Below are 12,566 nucleotides of genomic sequence, written 5' to 3'. Positions count from 1 at the left end.
TAGTGTTATTTTCATCATAGGATGTCCACTGTACACAGTGACTGAATTGCGGAGAGGGTCTGCAATGGCAGAATTAAGCTTGGAAGTAATACTATTATACCATGGAGGTTACATAGCTGATGACCTTACCATTGTTTGTATTTATTCCATTAATCTCTTCTTCTGGTCCCCTTTGGTTAACTTCTTTGAACCCGTTGTACTTGAAACAATTGTAAATTTATGTGTTAACTATGGTGGCCCTGAAGGGACATCGCATATCGCAAACGTGTGCGCATACGTATGCAATGTCGTGAAACAATTCGCGAATATGTGCGCACACGTATGCAATGTCGTGAAACAATTCGCAAATATGTGCGCACACGTATGCAATGTCGTGAAACAATTCGCGAATATGTGCGCACACGTATGCAATGTCGTGAAACAATTCGCGAATATGTGCGCACACGTCTGCGAATATTGTTTGCGATGTCGTAGACAGAAAATTACTTCTTTCTCGAAAACTACGTCACTTCAGAGGTGCCGTTTCTCACAAAGTTTTGTACTATCAACAGCTCCCCATTACTCGTTACCAAGTAAGGTTTTACGCTAATAATTATTTTTAGGAATTACCAACAGTGTCAACTGCATTTAGAAGGAATTTTTGTACAAGGGGCTGGATCCGGGTAATTCTGACTCATTAGAGTGTAACGTAGGGTGTCAGATGCAATTGTGTCCGCCATGCAATACTGTCCGCTCCGGACATATGCAATCGTGTCCGGGGCTATGCAAAAACCGTCCGGTGGATGACTGTACATGTGTGCGCGCGTAAGCGAGAGTGCATGCACCGAACCTACGTATGCAGCATGAATATTCACGTATTTTATGATTGCAGCGAATACCCAACGGCCGAACATTTCCCATGTCATTCATGACATGCACTTAGCTTGTAAAAAAAACGTTGAGCGTGTTCCGTCGACCAAGGGCGTTTAATTTACTGCAAGGACGGTTTTGCATGGGGCGGACACAACTGCATATGCAAATGTGTCCGGGCGGACACAAATGCATTATGCAGCTGCATCCGGGCGGACACGATTGCATATGCAAAATCGTCCGGCAGACATTATTGCATATGCAATAATATTCTCCGGATAGTATTGCATAGAGGACATAATTGCATGCGACACGGCAAACACCAGTAAAGTATGTTAGTTTTACCAATATACACCGATGCATCGGTGTATGTGTGCAAGCAATACATAGTACTTTCCCGAGCTCTGTCAAAAAAAGGAAAACATGATCACGGGCATTGATTCTGGTGGGATTTTACTTTGGGTTAAACCAAAGTTAAAACTAATATTTTTTATCCCCGATGCAAAATCCTACCAGTGAAAGTGGTGGCATTCTTATAACAGTCGGACAACAATTTTTCATGGTCGGAACGGGGACTATGAAATAGGCTCCACACCGTTCGAACCGTGCGTCAGTTCGATTATGGAGATGGGAATAGAATTCCTACATCCATGGTTCGATCTTGCTGGCAACTATACTTGCAAACTGAATTGCTACCAATCGAATGGAGACCAACAATTATTAAAGTCCACTTTATGTAACAAAATATTGTTCTAATATCGAATCTGTATTCTTTTGAAATGCTTTCTTCTGGATATTAATGCAGCTTTCGAAATCGATTTCTGATATATCTTGTTGTGCGTTAAGTTTTGATATTATTTTGTTCTCGTCATCAAAAATCAATTAACGTTTTTAACCATAGCACATTTCTTCGTCTGTTTATGTCAACATTTACCCGTGTATTATCTGATCTTTAAACATTTCACTGAGTGGTGGTGTCCTTTTGTTCGGATGTATTAACCACACTGTTTGTAGACGGGAACCAGTGTATACTCTTATCCCATTCGCTTCTCCTATTGCGATACCTTATTAGGTACTCAACACATCACTGATCCGTAGACCTACCCGCAATGCGGACCGTACCACTACATCCAAAAAGGGTACAAATTATAAGTCAGTCAATTCTGGAAGAATAATATTCTACTTTTATCAGAATTATGAGAAATGTTAAAATAATCATAAAAACAGCTACATACAACAACTATAAAGTTTATGTTCATTGTATTACACGTGAGTAATAAACTACAAACATGTAGAAAATGAGAAGCACATTCTTTTACCGGCCCGATAACCTCCCGGTGGCATAATAGAATCATCCAAAGTCAACTCGCGGCAGACGACATTGAACCGACATACTCTCTTCCTCTTTTTTGGTCCCGAGTAAGTGAAGGTGTACTTGCCAGCTTGATTCTCTTACCGTCAAGACATACCACCACCAAACTCTCCAAAATGGTAAGTTTCACTTATGATTCTGAAAGAATAGTATAATAACTCCGTGGGCCAATGGAGCACAACAACTTTCTGTGAAATTGTATTCTTGACTTTCAATTTGTGACGAGGTTCGATTTTTTATCATGGCTAAAAAATGTGGAATTCATCTTGTTTTAAACGCTTACCTGATGAACTTGCCTATAAGTATAATACGCCGTTATGCAATCGGTAGTGTAATTTATTATAATGTTAGATACAAGGGGTTTTTAAAAAAAATGCTACTAAAATTACAGAACAAACCGATTAGCACTATGTATTCTTGCTTTCAAGAGTTCCGGGTAAAGCAATGTTCTTTATCCCCACTGCAAAAATAACATTAATCAAAACATGTTCATGCTTTTATACCATTGTGTACCACACCGCGACTCTAATACAGGTTCAGGAAATTTGACCCGTGACTTCCCGAATGGAGCCAAATAACTGATAGTGCTGTGTACATTGGAGTAGGAAAACAAAGTGACATACAGAAAACAATATGAAAATGTATAGTGTCAACATAGTCCACATTTTCAGGAAGTAGAGTTCGAAACCACACACTATTCATTGTGGCGATGTGTTTCTATTCACGTACTCAACAACGAGACCAATATCGAAAGTAGAATTACATTAACATTTTAAAGTGGAAAGTTGTGAAAAAAGTGTGTAACGCGTCTGCACACCACTAAAATGCAAATACTCGCTTATAAATACGATATTGTTTAGAATGAAAGTTGTTATTCTCTCTTCTTTTTTTTCTTCTTTTTTTAACATCTGTTTTATTTTCTTCTCTTAAAGAGCAATAATGACATTACTCCATGATAAAATGATGTGAAAAGAATTTACCCCAACAATATCGACGATTAAGTCATAGTGTTCATGTGGCAGTGGTATTTTGCTTTTGACTATAAAACGTAGTAATAATCACGGTTTAAAAATCCATAAAATAAACAAAACATTCGTGGTTTTGGAACTTTCGTGATAGGAAATAAATATTCAGAGTCAAATCAAGCATGAACTGAACTGAGTAGGCATGATTAAACAACTATACATTTTATAGTTTCGCATGATGTCATTTGGTGTATGACCCCAAATTGCTTGTTTAGTCAACATGTTTGATGAAGTAATTCTCATTTGATGTCCCCTATATTAAATATGTGGGGAAAATTCTCACCAAAATATTAAGCTGCATAATCCATGTTGGCCGGTGCCGTACCCACACAGGCAGCCTTGGTATGCAAGTAATTCACGGAATGCTTGGTCGAGAGTTCAGATGGAAAGTTTGAACATGCGCAGAAGGATAGATAGCTGAGGGGCGTCATCGGTCGATGGGAGTAATTTTTCATAGACTTGTACCATGTCTCGGTTTCCTTATATAGGACTTCTTCGCTCTACGTGAAATAATTAAGACGATCAGGACAACTATAAGGATGACGCCTTTTATTATCAGCAAAATTGGCAATGCTCTGAAAATATTTCAAAAACTAAAATTCAGATGAATTAGGTAATTGCTGAGAGATGAGGGAAAAATCATAATTTTAGGCCTAATGTTTATTAAGGATTGGGGCATCAACAGACAACCGTTTCTCTCTCTCTCTCTGTTTTCATTTCATCTGTTCAATTCATCAGAATGTATTATCCTGCTATAAATTATATTTGATACCCCAATACCAAACTTAACATGAATGTTATTGGGGAAACAAATGAAACAAACAATATTAATATAGACCCGGTCCAACAAAACTGTTACCCGTAGTTTGTTTCTTGTTTTTTCTTTGTCGCTCTGTTGCTGAAACTGCCAGGTAATCCCATGAGGATTCGGTGCACCCTGATCTCATATTTTGATGTTGGATGAAAATGGAAGTGTCAGTATTTCCCAATAATTTCTTTGCAACATGAAACAATTTTACCTGTCATCCCAATCTGAAAGTTTTGTTTGACCTTTGGGTCGATATGGCTGGCTGCCAAAGGCAGCCCTTGCGTGCCTGCAGCCGTCACGCGTCTGGTTGTAGCCAGTTCTTCACAATTCAGCTTCTGAGCTGTGTGTTAGGGATAAGCCTCCCAAAGTGCTGTTGCTGTTTCTATTTTCTATATATATATATATACGACAGTTATAAACCCATTTTATTTGGAGCCATGTAAAGGTTTATGGCGTTTGGGCGCAAACTGCTTCCAACAAAGTCAGAGAACACTGGGGCAAACACACTTGACGATAATTCTGTGCTTTCTTAGTGACGCACTGTCATGATATGACTGGGACCTGAACTCACACAGCCTGTATCCTGAGCATTTTTTTTTTCTTTTTTTTTCTTTTTTTTTTTTTTTTTTTTTTTTTTTTTTTGGGGGGGGGGGGGTGGCTCTTTACGTAATACGTTTGTGTTTGTTTTTTTTACAACAATCATCTACAAACTATTGTCTAATGATTCCACATCAATTACACCACACGTAATTTCCAAGAACATTAATTAAGGATATCATTGAACAAAATTTTAAACACGGTGCTATAGCCCAAAGTACTTCATATGTAGTGTTTATGTTCAATTGAACATTTGTATTCAAACAATATCTTTGGTTTCATATTTTGACAGGCAAGCAAGAGAAAGGGAGGAGCGAAGACCAAGAAGCGCGCCCAGCGTGCGACTTCCAATGTCTTCGCTATGTTCGACCAGGCTCAGATCCAAGAGTTCAAGGAGGTACGTACAGTCAACTTATCGGTAAAATAATAAATGGATTTATCAATATATCAATCACTCGACAGTCGATTGATCGATTATCTAGTTAGTAACACATTTATCTTATAAATTACAACATGGTGAAAGTTTATACATTATGTTTGTAATGTCACTGTTTCGGCAATAAGCGGCCTTTTGCGTGAAATTGAAAGCTCTTCAAAACAGTCCAGTCTATAGATGCTTTTTACCGAAAAATGACGCGGGACATGTTCTAATGCACGTGTCGACACGTTTTCAAATGAAGTCTTCTTGAAAGAAGGCAATAGTTTAACTTGCAGTGCCTCAAAGTGAAATTGAATGATGCTTTCAACTAAAGAGTTGAAATGCATGGAAGTTTATAAATAGATACTTTTTGCCAAAAAATTACACACGAGAATAGCTGACTGTGAGTTCTAATGCACGTGTTGACACATTTTCCCCCACAGGCCTTCACGCTCATTGATCAGAACAGAGATGGTTTCATCGACAAGGAGGATCTCCACGACATGTTGGCGTCCATGGGTAAGACTTTCACGTCACGATGACGTCATACGGTACTTTGTATTAATTTGGGTGCTGTGTTTGTGTTCTCTAGCCACCCCCCCCCCCCCAAAAAAAAGGCTCATTTTTGCGTTAAAACAGGATCAGCGGATTTCTTTGTTCTGCTTGTTAAAAAAGGAGGGGATTGTTATTGACAGGACATGGAAAACGGGGGAGGGGGGAGCTCGGGACCATTTACACCTGGTGTAAATTTAATTACTTAACAATTATTGTCAGAATTGAGCAGGATACCAGTCACATCATGATGGTAACATTGACTGATAACCTTATCCTGGTATTAAAGCATAATGTGTTGTGTTGTGTTGTGATTATCTATACGTGTTGTGCATTATAAGAAGATGTATGAACTGATCAAAAACTCTCATGCCCAAAAGAAATTAAAATGACGATTATCTCTGAAATGGTTTACTTTTTTTAGGAAAGAACCCCGGTGACGCAGAGCTCGACGAGATGGTCGCCGATGCTCCTGGTCCCATTAACTTCACCATGTTCCTCACACTATTTGGTGAAAAGCTCAATGGTAAGTTTGGTTCCTATAACCACTAGGTGTGTTTCTTTAGGTATATACGTGATATATAGGGCCTATTTTGGGATCGCAGAAGGCCTGTGCCACCCTTGAGCAACATGATTATTTAATATGCAAACGCACAATTTTGTTTTCAGACGACTGTGGGTAATAACTTGCAGCTCGCAATAAAGGAACACGTTGCCTTGGATCGGTCGAGTTGGTCTTTGTAAAGCGTTTGTAACCGTTTTTTATAAAATGCATATGGGTAGAAAGATGTTGTAAAAGTAGAATACAATGATTCACACAAACATGCCTCGAAATTTGCGTGGTTTTCCTTTTACCTCGTCGACTAACACGTCGGCCATTTATGGGGGTCAAAATTTTGACTCCCATAATTGGCCGACCATGTTAGTTCGCACAGTAGAAGGAAAACCACGCAATTTCGAGGCAAACTTGTGTGGATCATTGTATTCTACTTTAAAAACATCTTTCCAACCATATGCATTTTATAAAAAACGGTTACAAACGCTTTTGTTTTGACCAACTCGTCCGATCCAAGGCAACGTGTTCCTTTAACGGGGAACAATGCCTTCAAATTGTGGGCACTTTTGGCTAAATAAAGCGTTTGCCGTGATGAATTAGCGCATGGCAGATGGGGATGTTTTAAGAGTAAAATTGCATAGTTCACACAAATTTCCCTCCAAATTGTATGTTTTTTCTTTTACTTCGCAACGAACTACCCCGTTTTGTGATATTAAATTAAGTGTTACGTTTGGTTCTACGAACTGACTGGCGACTCAGAGTCAAAGTGCTCATTACTTTTATAACAAGAACGCAAGTGTCTTTCTGAGAGCCTTCTGAGAACTTGCTAAACACCATCTGATACCAGAGCCCAATTTCATAGAGCTGCTAAGCACAAAGGTTTGCTAAGCATGAAATTTCTTCCTTGATAAAAACAAGATTACCATCAAAATTTCCACGTGATTTTCAGGATAAGCAAACAATAGCTAAATACAAGTAACAAGCAATATGCAACAAATGGAAATTTGGTTGGTAATCCTGTTTTTTATCAAGGAATAAATGTCATGCTTAGCAAATTAATTATTGTGCTTAGCAGCGCTATGAAATTGGGCCCAGAACTTGGGTTCAGTCCACGGGCAAATTTCCAATTCAATGTGCACCAAATGATAATTCTTCTGATGTTTAGGTACGGATCCGGAAGAAACAATTCAAAACGCCTTCAAGCTCTTCGACGAAGAAGACAAGGGCAAAATACACGAAGACTAGTGAGTATTTAAGATTTGTACACCTCTCGGAAATTGTTGTTAAAGGAGCACGTTGCCTTGGATTGGTCGAGTTGGTCTTTGAAAAGCGTTATTTGTAACCGTTTGTTATAAAATGCATATGGTTAGAAAGATGATTGAAAAGTAGAAAACAATGACCCACACAAATTTGCCTGGAAATTGCGTGGTTTTTCTTTTACTTTGTGAACTAACACGGTCGGCCATTAGTTTTATGGGAGTCAAAAATTTGACTCTCATAAATGGCCGACCTGTTAGTCGACGAGGTAAAAGGAACACCACACAATTTCGAGTGATACTTGTGTGGATCATTATAGTCTACTTTAAAAATATCTTTCTAATCATATGCATTTTATAACAAACTGTTACAAACGCTTTTTAAAGACCAACTCGACCGATCCAAGGCAACGTGTTTCTTAATGACTGCTCTTTATAACATAGAACTCTAGTGATGGATTGGCTTACATTTGATTCATGCTGCTGACTGTGCTTAAAGACAGTGGACACTATTGGTAATTGTCAAAGACTAGCCTTCACAGTTGGAGTATCTCAACATATGCATAAAATAACAAACCTGTGAAAATTTTAGCTCAATCGGTCATCGAAGTTGCGAGATAATAATGAAAGAAAAATAACCCTTGTCACACGAAGTTGTGTGCGTTTTAATGGTTGATTTCGAGACCTCAAGTTCTAAACTTGAGGTCTCGAAATCAAATTCGTGGAAAATTACTTCTTTCTCGAAAACTATGGCACTTCAGAGGGAGCCGTTTCTCACAATGTTTTATACCATCAACCTCTCCCCATTACTTGTCACCAGGAAAGGTTTTATGCCAATAATTATTTTGAGTAATTACCAATAGTGTCCACTGCCTTTAAAGAAAAGGTAGTTTCTTGTAAAAAAAAATGACATTCACCGGAACACAATGTTAAGAGTCTGTGGTAATTTTGTGTTTTTTTTTCTCTCTCTCACAAAACAAAGCTTGAAGGAGCTTATGATGACGATGGGAGATCGGTTCACCAAAGACGAGGTCGAGCTCATGTACAAGGGCGCCCCCATTGACGACGAGGGATGGCTGGACTACTGCGCATTCGTGCGACTCATCAAGCACGGCTCAAAGGACGAAGAGTTGGTCAAAGGCGGGAACTAGGCTGAATCATTCTTTATTACTTTGTACTGTTTTGTGTGTCCGTCTATGGCCCTTTTCTTAACCAAGGCTTCGACTTATAGGCTTCAGTCCGGGAACCGTCGGTAGTTTTGGAAAGTATAATACACTTTCGGGAAACGAGGGCCTCAAAAAGGCAGACAGAGCTGAAGCATTTAAGCCGTGGTTTCGAAAACACCGTATAATCTACCGAAGACGCCATCTTGAATACCACAATTTGTCACCAATGTGTGCAGGATATCAGACCAACATGTTGTTCTTTGTTGGTCACCGAACGAATCTTTTAAAACAGTACTTTTAGAATTTGTATCATGGTTTCTTTTCATTTTGAACTATTTTTTATGTAAACAAAAAAAGAAACATCTGAAAAGATCTCAAGTAAAATACTGGCTGAAGGCAGTGGATGCGACGTATAAGAACATGGACTGTTGAAAATGTGTGCCCAATACCACAGTGAAAACAATGCGAACAAACTGCGTCATTCATACTCAAGTGTATTATTTTCTTTTAAGTAGATTTTAATGGACTCTCTGCCGCTTATTATTTACACAGTTGATTATTAGCCAAGTTTTTAAAAAGCCAAGGTTACACTTTCCCTTCGTCAAACCTTAAGCTTGATTTTGTTTTATTTATTGTGAAATAATTTAGAACTTTAATAGAAAAGTACTTTATTATCTATTAGAATAATAAGAGTGGTGTATGTTAATAACAATACCTGATTGGTAAGCCAAATATTGTCACGTGTTTACTTTATACGTAATTTGAAAATAAGACGTGTGAGATTTTTAAGATGCATTTTTTGTCTTGCTTGCCACGTAGGCTATATATGCATGGTCTTCGTGCAAGTGTGCCGCTTTATGTTCCTATCTGCAATGGGTACTAATATGGTCGGCATACATTGTATGGACGTGCTATAGTGGCAAGCTAAACAGAGTATGTGTTTTTGAAGACTGCTGTTATTGGGCTGCAATTTAGTGTGGATATCTTATTCGAATCAACGCAAAAATGGTATCTTAAGGGTACCAGACTACATATCCCGCCCCTCTGCCGGTTTTGGTGAAGATTTGCGTGGAAGCAAAAAAATACAAAATGGCTGAACATCCGGTTTCGCAGAGAATGCGAGCAATGACAGATGGGGCCATTTATGAGGAATATTCTTTACGGATACAAGGGTAGACCTTATCTGCCAATCTTAAAATCTCTCGGTTCGGATAGACCTGGGTTCTGGGTCCCAATTTTGTGAAAAATTTCTGAGGCAAATTGACCCAAACTGTGTCAAAACCAAGAAATTGGGTCAAACTGGCGGAGAATATGAGTTAAAATCTCATTCTTTTCCGGGTCAGTCTGACCAAGAAATGGGTCAGGCTCCATGTGAGCTGGAATTCGGGTCAGTCAATATTCCGACCCAGGAAGGTTTTGAGTGTAATGTTGAAATGACCGAGCATAAAGTGGTCCGGGTTGAAATTGCATTCATTCAATGCAACGTCACCGTACTATTTCACGTTTTAAGACTCTGACTCAAATTCTTACTTTGTGATCAATTTTATTCAGCACGAGAAATACAGTGTTAATAAATTGATGTTGTTTTTATTCATGAGAAACGGCTGTCTGCAAATCTGTGTTCATCTTTCACCCGAGTCGAGAGTCCTAATTATTATATTGCGATTTCTACCAAAGACCTAATTCACATAAGTGAGTGACATTGTAATTATTCAATATTGGCAAGAAAACAGTTTTCGTGGACAGATTTTCGCCGAAATTTAATTGGCTGTGTTTTCAAAACGTTTTGCCGTTTCAAAACGAAAAACATGTAAAACCACCACACAAAACACACACAAATGCACAAAATACGTGTAATGAGCGCAACTTGTTGTTTGTTCATGGACGTGAGGTAATGTCAGAATCCCGCCGATAAAAATAATGCTTGATCAATAACAGAATTTGTTTTGTGTTAAAAATACCCCAAATTATTTTCTAAACTTTCGGCAACAATTATTTTGAACTACTTTCTTTTTTGAAATTAACGCAAACATAATGAAGCAGATGAGTTCTCGCGGTATCCACACATTTCCAAGAGAAATTGATTGGCGATCAAGTTCAAAGTACCATTTTTATCGACAAGTGGTCGACATTATTGCCTTGTACCCCAGAAGCAAAACATATTTTTTGAGCATGATTATACCAGATAATATTGGCCGCTATAGTCGACAGTAAGATGGGTTAAAGCTCAGCGCATGCAATGGTAACCGTTGGATAGGAGCAGTTTGTGTGAAGTGGACGTGACACACTCACGAAAAGGTAAGTCTTCCCCTGCCCCGTCCCTTTCTGAACGTGGCCCATCCGTTGCACCAAACTAATAGTCAATGCACCAAACTGATTATCATAAATTGTTGGCCCTCTAAGTTTGTTGAATATAATGTTTTGATAATTTGATAAATTTAGGTTTCAAAGTTGGTCCTTGGCTTGGGAATTTGAGAAAGGCCGGTGTCCCAGAGATTCTACCCCCATAGATAATCACTATGAGCTGGCCTGGAGCTCGGAGAGGGATATTCAAAAGAGGGCGCCTTTATCAGATGAAGTTTTAACACAGTTCGCCATTGTGATGGTGGGGGGGGGGGGGGGGGAGGGGGAGGGGAGAGTGGGGAGGAGGGGGGGATGAACACAGAATATCCCGCCCTGCCGCACCAGAACTGGCTGTTAAAAAAAAAAAATTCTCTATAGTTTTTTTTTCTAGGGTCCCCACGAGCCCTTAAAGGAACACGTTGCCTTGGATCGGTCGAGTTGGTCTTTGAAAAGCGTTTGTAACCGTTTGTTATAAAATGCACATGGGTAGAAAGATGTTGTAAAAGTAGAATACAATGATCCACACAAACATGCCTCAAAATTGCGTGGTTTTCCTTTTACCTCGTCGACTAACACGTCGGCCATTTATGGGGGTCAAAATTTTGACTCCCATAAATGGCCGACCATGTTAGTTCGCACAGTAGAAGGAAAACCACGCAATTTCGAGGCAAACTTGTGTGGATCATTGTATTCTACTTTTAAAACATCTTTCCAACCATATGCATTTTATAAAAAACGGTTACAAACGCTTTTGTTTTGACCAACTCGTCCGATCCAAGGCAACGTGTTCCTTTAAAACCAGCATGTCGCTCCAAAACCTGGCCAGACTGGATAATCAGTAGTGTAAGCGGGGGGGGGGGGGGGGGGGGGGGGGGTAGTGACGGGCTCAAGGGATGCACCTTTTCGCAGAGAGTGAGGTGGGGCATTCTGGAAATGGGTGGGGTACTTTCGTTTCAGTTTTCTTGACAAGATCTTAATCTAGTCCTCCTCTATCAACAGTTCGCATAAACGGGTGTTTTACTTCAAGCAAGACTGAATCCCATAACGAATCCCAATATTTTATTGTGTAGATAAAGTATATATAGGTGGAGTTCTTGATCTGAGTCTTATCACGGCCCAATTTCATATAGCTGCTAAGCACGAACAAAGTAATTGCTAAGCATGACATTTTTGCCCTGATAATAACAGGATTACCAATCAATTTCCACGTGATTTTCAGGATAAGCAAACGAATACCAGTAACAATTAGCAATAAAGTGCAACAAATGGAAATTTGGTTGGTAATCCTGTTTTTATTAAGGAAGACAAGTGCTTATAGCAAATTTTTGTACACAATAACAGCTCTTTGAAATTGGGTCCAGATGAGCCATTACTAGATAATATTTCCCCTAAACATAAGCCATTACCCCTTACTCACCCATCCCCACTATTGAGGAAGAATTACTATTAAAGGCAGTGGACACTATTGGTAATTACTCAAAATAATTATCGGCATAAAACCTTTCCCGGTGACAAGTAATGGGGAGAGGTTGATGGTATAAAACATTGTGAGAAACGGCTCCCTCTGAAGTGTCATAGTTTTCGAGAAAGAAGTAATTTTCCACGAATTTGATTTCGAAACCTC

General features: G+C 39.0%; 1 protein-coding gene across 1 annotated transcript; it reads left to right on the top strand.

Annotated features, from left to right (window-relative positions):
• The first annotated feature begins 2,191 nt into the window (after positions 1 to 2,191).
• Positions 2,192 to 10,200, top strand: LOC139940467 (myosin regulatory light chain 12B-like). Its single transcript, XM_071936735.1, has 6 exons — positions 2,192 to 2,340; positions 4,944 to 5,048; positions 5,513 to 5,588; positions 6,046 to 6,147; positions 7,343 to 7,421; positions 8,416 to 10,200. The coding sequence occupies exons 1-6, from the start codon at positions 2,338 to 2,340 to the stop codon at positions 8,582 to 8,584; spliced, it is 534 nt and encodes a 177-aa protein (XP_071792836.1). The 5' UTR covers positions 2,192 to 2,337; the 3' UTR covers positions 8,585 to 10,200.
• The last annotated feature ends 2,366 nt before the right edge of the window (positions 10,201 to 12,566 follow it).

The sequence above is a fragment of the Asterias amurensis genome, chromosome 8 (genome assembly GCF_032118995.1).
Source record: "Asterias amurensis chromosome 8, ASM3211899v1".
In the NCBI taxonomy this organism is placed as follows: Eukaryota; Metazoa; Echinodermata; class Asteroidea; order Forcipulatida; family Asteriidae; genus Asterias; species Asterias amurensis.
This window is presented reverse-complemented; position numbering and strand designations above follow the sequence as displayed.

What these genes read in the sequence shown, in the direction of transcription:
- LOC139940467 (XM_071936735.1), top strand. An exon ending in AGATCCAAGAGTTCAAGGAG is followed by an intron (nt 5,049 to 5,512) that starts GTACGTACAGTC and finishes TTTCCCCCACAG; the next exon opens with GCCTTCACGCTCATTGATCA. An exon ending in CGACATGTTGGCGTCCATGG is followed by an intron (nt 5,589 to 6,045) that starts GTAAGACTTTCA and finishes TACTTTTTTTAG; the next exon opens with GAAAGAACCCCGGTGACGCA.